This window comes from Notothenia coriiceps, unplaced genomic scaffold (assembly GCF_000735185.1).
Source record: "Notothenia coriiceps isolate Sejong01 unplaced genomic scaffold, NC01 NC01_scaffold00002591, whole genome shotgun sequence".
NCBI classification, from domain to species: Eukaryota; Metazoa; Chordata; class Actinopteri; order Perciformes; family Nototheniidae; genus Notothenia; species Notothenia coriiceps.
Genome location: NW_011335292.1, coordinates 3872 through 11520, shown reverse-complemented (window position 1 = coordinate 11520; position 7649 = coordinate 3872). Strand labels below are relative to the sequence as shown.

The window sequence follows — 7649 nt, the reverse complement described above, 5'->3', positions numbered from 1 at the left end:
TACCGAACCGAACCGTGACCTAAAAACTGAGGTACGTACCGAACCGAACCGAACCTAAAAACCGAGGTACGTACCGAACCGAAATGTTTGTGAACCGTTACACCCCTAATCTGTATTTATCGTCTATATGCCTGAACCCCGCACCTTAAATGCTCTAAATCCGCACCTTATCAAAATACACTTATTCATATTTACACACATTGATCTGATATGTGACTTTATTGAAGCCTCGTGCACTCTCTTTGCACTCGCTGGTTGGATGCATTTGATTATCCTCTGTGCAATGCCAATAAAGTTGTATCTAATCTAATATGTTTGTTGTTGTGTGTGTTCAGGCACCTGAGTGTGGAGGGAGGACGACTGAGTCTGCAGGCAGGACGGATGGCAAACATGGAGTCTTCTGAGGGAAGTTCAGGATGAGTGAACTCAGACGTGTTCCCATCCTGACAGACATGAGGAACACACGATAAACCACACATGGAAACGGTAAAATGGCACCATGAATGAATGAATCTAAATCCTGACTTACTTTTCGGAGCACAAAGTTATTCTCCCCTTGATTATCAGTCATGTGACCGAGTTCGCTCACATCCGTGTTGTGCGTTGTTTCCTGATCTATCGATGAATCTATGACGGTGACGTCCGTGAAGATGTCCCTCTGAGCTATACGTCATCAAATAAAGCAGATTACAAAAAAAAAAGATGGTAAAACAGAGGACAACACCAATGATAAAGAAAAACCAAATTAGATTTTAAGTTCCAACCATCTCCTCCATCCGCGCGCATCACCTCGTCCTCCTGATGCACACCTGAGGGTTTCATCTGGAAAATAGTCTTGGCAAAGAGCTGCAAAAGTAAAACTAGATCAGATGGCAGTCATTTAACTTCAAAGGAAATGTTTACTATTTCTTGTTCGATTGGGCCTCTTTAAGTCCTGAGCCTGTTTTTCAGGTCTCCGGCTCGAAAATGACATTCCCAGAACAAATGACCATAACTTCACTTCTAAAAAGGGGTACATTAATAATCTTTTTTCTCAAAGCAAGGTTACACCTGTGAGTTGGATGTAGAAGAGTCAGAATCAATATAGATGTTTTTATTCCCTCCTCAAGTCCCTTCTGAAGTCCCTCCTCTAGTCCCTCCTTAAGTCCCTTCTCTAGTCCCTACTTAAGTCCCTACGCAATTCCCTTCTCAAGTCCCTCCTTAAGTCCCTTCTCTAGTCCCTACTTAAGTCCCTTCTCTAGTCCCTACTTAAGTCCCTTCTCAAGTCCCTCCTCAAGTCCCTTCTCTAATCCCTTCTCAAGTCCCTCCTCAAGTCCCTCCTCAAGTCCCTTCTCAAGTCCATTTCCAAGTCCCTTCTCTAGTCCCTTCTCAAATCCCTTCTCAAGTCCCTACTTAAGTCCCTACGCAATTCCCTTCTCAAGTCCCTCCTCAAGTCCCTCCTCTAGTCCCTCCTTAAGTCCCTTCTCTAGTCCCTTCTCCAGTCCCTACTTAAGTCCCTACTCAAGTCCCTTCTCAAGTCCCTCCTCAAGTACCTTCTCAAATCCCTTCTCATTTCCCTCCTCAAGTCCCTTCTCCAGTCCATTTCCAAGTCCCTTCTCTAGTCCCTTCTCAAGTCCCCTCTCAAGTCCCTCCTCAAGTACCTTCTCTAATCCCTTCTCATTTCCCTTCTCTAGTCCCAACACCATGTCCTGTCTCGTTGGGGGTCCCGCCGACTACTGTTCTGCTGGAGGTCCTGCCAACCCCTTGTCTTGTCCCTTTGGGGGTCCCACCAGCTACTGTCCTGCCGGGGGTCCAGCTAGCCCCATGTCCTGTCTCGTTGGGGGTCCCGCCGACAACTGTTCTGCCGGGGGTCCTGCCAACTTTTTGTTTGGAGTCTGCTTTCCACTTTCAATTGGGCATTTATTTGAGAGATATTACATATTTAGCTCCATTATAAACAGCTGAAGTAAGAAAGGAAAGGGAAAGAGAGGCAGGTACATGGGGCCCATTCTTGATTCTCTCATCTTTTCTTTGTTTAGTGCGTTTCATGGGGACTGTGTCAGCGGTGTTAGCATCAACTGGCTTGCACTTTAAAGTTTTTATTTACGTGGACAATGAGGTTCATCATTTTAAGAAAACAGGCATGAACAATTTGGTTTGAGAAAACTTCCTGAATCTGATGCAGACTTTTTAGTTTAAGAAAACAATTATTAAGGCACATAGATACTGTTATTTTGTATTTTGTATTTATTGATTGTTGTGCTTTTATTTATGTCTTGATGTGTGCATATGTATAAATGTGTCTATGGATTGTGTATATATAGGATATACACATTTTTATATATATTTGTATTTTGTATTAGGGATTGTGGGAAACGGTATTTCGATCTCTCTGTCTGTACACACAAGCTGAAAGATTGACAATAAAATTGACTTTGAGATATTGGTGAGACAAAAGACCAACAGTGCAGGTGTTTGTTCATCTTTACCTTCTTTATCTGTGGCGCTGCTACAGTTGAACACAGCTGAGCAAGCAGTTTGTCCGCCCTGCCGCTCTCCTTCCACTCCATGAGCTGCACGGTCGGGGGGGCCATGTCCAGAGAAGCGATCAGATCTGAGCAGTTTGAGATCTGCTCTCTGATCGCCTCGTTGCTCAGCTCTTTGCTCTGATCCACCACCAGCCTGCGTTGCCTCTTCCCCCTCCTCTTCTCAGAGTTTGCTGAAAACAGACAGTAGAGCAGTGACCATCAACTGGTGGCCCGCCAGACATTCTCATCCGGCCCGCACGACGGGGGTGACTGTGGCTTTAGTGCGTTCGCCCCCCACACATTATTTTTTTTACAACGTCTCGTGAGTAATGTGCAGTACCGGAGTCCAACAGAGAGGCAGAAACTGCGGGACAGTAGACTGCCTTCCCTGCCCTGAAGAAGAAGAAGTGTTCCTTCGCTGTGAAGAGTCTGCTTTGTGTGCAGACTCACTGACTGCACTGATTTGATTGGCTGAGTAGCGTCACCTCTTTAAAACATTAAACAATAACTTTTTCAAACCTTTTTATCTTTATGTTTTAAACATATTGTATACAACTCCCCCACTACTTGGACTATTCCTTGCACCCCTCTAGAATAAGCCCGAATGGTCTCAACCATATTGCATCAGTGACGTGCACTTGTTATAGCAAGATTGCAAGGTCGATTGGACAATTGAGTGTTGTTCAGTTCGTGTGTTGTGGAACATGCGTGTGCGTGCATGAAAATATACCACACACGTTTTGTCGAGGGAACCATCAGCTTACTTTAGGGTAAATACGTCCTCCCTGCACCTCTCTATAAACGCTGAATTAAACCTCTCAAAATGAAAACAAAAGACAGATATTACTAAGTGTTTGTGGGTTTTTTGTCGTTGTGGGTAAAGGGGCTTAATGGCAGGTGGTTTCAGGTGTGTGTGCATAAAATATGTGAGGTGCAGGAACACAGTTTGAGAGGTGTGTGATTGTTCCTACGAGTGACTGGCACAGGGTCCAGTGCGAAGCCGCACTCCTCGTTGGCCAGCAGCGTGGTCTCGTCTTGAGTCGGGATCACCACCTCTGTCCAATCAGCGTCTAGAAAACATACAGTTTGTTTTTTAGTTTGAAAACAACTCAAACACCACTGATGCAGCAGCTGTATCTTTGAACAAAACCCCGCTGATAAATGCAGTAGTTATAATATCGAAGCATAGCACTACACAAATTAAAAAGCACGACACAATACATAGCACAAATAATTATTGAACTATTCAGTACGTGTTCCCACACCTTCTTAAACATTAGCTTTCAGGTCCAATTCCTTCAAAATGATGGATCAAATCGTTTTTGGGATGTATAAACTGTCTAATTGAAATTGAAATAGTAGAATAAATAAATAAATAAAATAAATAAATAAGATGTTATTTGAACAAAGGCTCAAGCTTATTTGCTGTAACAACAATTAAATATAAAAAATTAGACCTAGCGTTAATGAAGCACTTCACAACATATCAATTCAAGCCCTTTGAATAAGCCATGTTGACTTTCAAGACCTTCATTTGATAGATTTCCCCAAACTTCTTAGGACGTCAAGGCCCATGACGTTAACATGAACGTTATCAGAAGACCAACATATTTATCGTGACGATGCATCACCTTGTTGATCCTCGAGTGTTGAGATGTGTGTATTTTCATGCCGAGGATCTTCTGGGATGAGGTTAGACTCAGAGATTTCACAGTTTGTCAGGAAGTCTTCAGAATCATAAAAGAAAGAGAAAGGATGATCTTCAATTGGACAGCAAAGGAAAAATCACAGTTAACATAAAGTCAGATTTAGGTTTAGGATTATAACGCAATCTGTAGCAGCAGCTTGCTCCAAAGCTTCATGACTCGGTGCAGAGAGTATTTGTATTTGTATGAGATAATGAGAACTGTGTTTCAGATGCTGTTGGGAAAATACTGAACGTCCTCTTCCAATATGAGAGTAACATGATAACAAAGGTATCCCAACTGTAGCTGTGTACATGACAGGATGTCTGATTACCCAGAACAGGGTTCCTGCAGGTTTCACCAGCTCAAATGTAAGACTTTTTAAAACCTTTTTAAGACCACTTTGAATAGAATTTAAGAGAAGAAAGTATGAAGGAAAATTGCTATGAAAGAAGAAATACGTCCCATAATTACTTACAAAGTAATGTATTCACGTTCAACATAAGAAAGATGGCTGAACATAACAGAACACAGAACTGTGTTAGCGTGTGAGACAAAAAGTGTGTGTTGTGTTGTTTGCAAAAGGTGCAGCGGGCTTCCAACACGTTCCCCTCCACTGGTTTCAACCAAGCACTAAATTCAATGTTTTCCAACCAAATACGGCTGAACTGACACTTCCCCATATTTATTTGTAAGTAGATTCGAAGATACCTGAGTTTCTGACTGCCGCTAGCTGAAGCTTGGTTGGTTGGTTGGTTGCTAGGTTACGAGCTGGGTGTTCTCCGATAAGGCTGTCAGAGGCTGGATCTTCAAAAGACGTGAAAGGCTGCTTCACAGACACTAACTTTCACGCAACTGTGAAATTACCATCGTGACTTCAAATACATCAGTTTATTGCTCCTGAAAAAACCACTGGGGTAAAGATGCCTTCAAATGAGTGAAGAGCACATTTCATGACATAATAGCTGACCGTTACATTCGACCAGATTAACTGCAAATATATTTCATTTGATTTCCCTTCAATGCCTCCTAATCCATGACATACTCAGGCTCCTAACAAGAACAGACCGTGGGGAAATCCTTTTAACCGTGCTCGGACATAATTGGTCTTCAAAGGCTGACCTTGGAGTAATAAGTCCCTGAGTTTGGAAAAGGGATCTGGTGAGTTGGGTTTACTCAAGTCCTTTATTTTAAGGTTTTTCATGTGTCAACTTATGAGAGTGTATTAGTGCCATTGAAGATAAAAAAGAAATAAAAACGGAGCTCGGGGAAAGGGCGACTACTTGGAAGAAAACCTCAGATTAACATCATTCAATGTAGCAAAACAACTACAAAGCAAATTAACAAGAAAATTGAATTTTCTTTGTCAAGGAATCACTTCACTTAATTTGCTAAATGAATCAAAATCATTGAAGCATAAACAGAGCGTCGTTTGTTACACTTAATGGAAATAATATCCTGCTTTAGATTTGGTATTTCAACATTTTTTTTTTTTGCTGTTCTATATCCATATTGGGATGTTTTTAAAAAAAATGTAATTGTTCATTTCCACTCTTTTAATGCCTCGTCTTTAATCCTATCGCAACGCAAACATTTCCCAACTTGGGATCAATTGGGAAATGCATCTTATCTTATGAACACGTTTTTACTCATACATTTTAAACTTGAAAATCTCAGAATAAATTGAGTTTATTTCTCGTAAAGTCAGATTTTCTTTTAAGGTAACTTAATTTTTCACTTTGACCTTTTCACCTAATTTGCTGTTGTTCAGTCTTCTATAATTAGTGAAGTTTATATATATATTTATCTAATTCTGTAAAAAGTGCAGTCTTTTCTGACAGGGTATTTGCTGAATAAGTTAAACAGGGTATATGCAGGAATCCTGAAGTCAAATGTAAAACCTTTTAAGACCTTTTTTAAGACCCTTCCCATACATTTTAAGACCTCATCGCCACTTTGAGTTTTAACCGGTTACATTGGCGACACACTTTACATTTACTGTTGGGGAATAATTTGCCCTGCATGTCCTCCTCCTTCGCCCTTTGACGCAGATGCCCTAACCCCTATCTCCCTTAAGGAGGGGCTGCCCTAGCAAGTTGATGTTGTTACCAGTTTGTGACCGGCAGCTCTCGGTCAGAGATAGTTATTGTTGTGGGACACCTGGAACACATCCTTCTCGGGGTGTAGATGGCCATAAGCAACAACACATGTGATTCAGTGTCCTCAGCTGTTTAGTCTCTCTATTGAAGAATGTTGATTATTACACTCTGAACTAGTTCAAACCTGGAGCTACAGGAGGGGTCTTCAGGATTGATTGTGGCATCTCAACTGTGTGGTCAACTCGTGGACTGTGACATGTCTTGTGAATTCTCCGGCCGAAGCTCCAAATAAACCGTCAGTGTTTGCCATCAAAGCTCCAGCTCTCCTCGTGTCTGGAGTCCTGACTCCATCAGAGCTCCAGCTCTCCTCGTGTCTCTCTGAGTCCTGACTCCATCAAAGCTCCAGCTCTCCTCGTGTCTCTCTGAGTCCTGACTCCAATTGCTTCAGAAGTTTCTCCTACATTGACTATATACAGTATTGATTGTTCTTCCTCCTTATCTTCCAACCATTCGGACGCAGACTTGCATTTCCCCATAACGATGTTGTTTAACAACCGGCGTAAACGGACCTTCGCGCTATCAAGCAGTGAGCGTGAGATGTCCTGTTCAGATGACGTCAAATCCAACGGGATGCCATAAATAAAGTACACAGAATCACACTACACACCTACGCCATGATTACATTCAGGCAGACTGTAGAATACAACCTCTCTGGACCATTTAGATACTTATTGAAAACAAGATACAAAATGTAACACCTTGGGAAATGGCCTTAATTTTCGCCAAATGTATGTATCAACTTTTAATGCTTTTTAAGACCCGCTTTAAGACACCCTGTTAAAATAAAAATGGTCAAAAGGCCATTATCAACAGTAAAGGAATTCTGCTTTTTTTGTGTGCATGATGTTCTTTAGAGCATTTGCATATGGCAAAGATTCATCCTGACCGATTCACAATCATTACCCAGGAAGTCTCCTTCTCTGTCCTCGTCCCCAAAACCGTCTCCCTGTTGAGAGAAGCCCTGGAAGTCCAGCAGCCCAGCGCTGATGCTCTGGGACTCGTTCCCTACACATCAGAGCACACAAAGGCAGGAAAAGGTACATTTCAAGGTTATTCATTTTTGATATTGTCAACAAATCCCCCCCCAAAAAATCTACTCCCAGTCACTCATACAGTGGGGCAAAAAGGTATTTAGTCAGCAACCAATTGTGCAAGTTCTCCCACTTAAAAAGATGAGAGAGGCCTGTCATTGTCATCCTAGGTATACCTCAACTATGAGAGACAAAATGAGAATTTTTTTTCCAGAAAATCACATTTAATTTATTTGCAAATTATGGTGGAAAATAAGTATTTGGTCA

At 41.8% G+C, this 7649-nt stretch overlaps 1 protein-coding gene across 1 annotated transcript in view; it reads right to left on the bottom strand.

Annotated features, from left to right (window-relative positions):
* Window positions 1–339: 339 nt before the first annotated feature.
* LOC104968143 (double-strand-break repair protein rad21-like protein 1) overlaps window positions 340–7649 on the bottom strand; it is a gene marked incomplete at both ends in the record, with an annotated part of 10603 nt that continues 3293 nt past the window's right edge. Inside the window, 7 exons of the mRNA XM_010797717.1 lie at window positions 340–443; window positions 530–663; window positions 765–846; window positions 2469–2698; window positions 3479–3577; window positions 4139–4234; window positions 7255–7356. Coding sequence (XP_010796019.1) covers window positions 340–443; window positions 530–663; window positions 765–846; window positions 2469–2698; window positions 3479–3577; window positions 4139–4234; window positions 7255–7356 — 847 coding nt within the window. The remainder of the gene's footprint in view (window positions 444–529; window positions 664–764; window positions 847–2468; window positions 2699–3478; window positions 3578–4138; window positions 4235–7254; window positions 7357–7649) is intronic.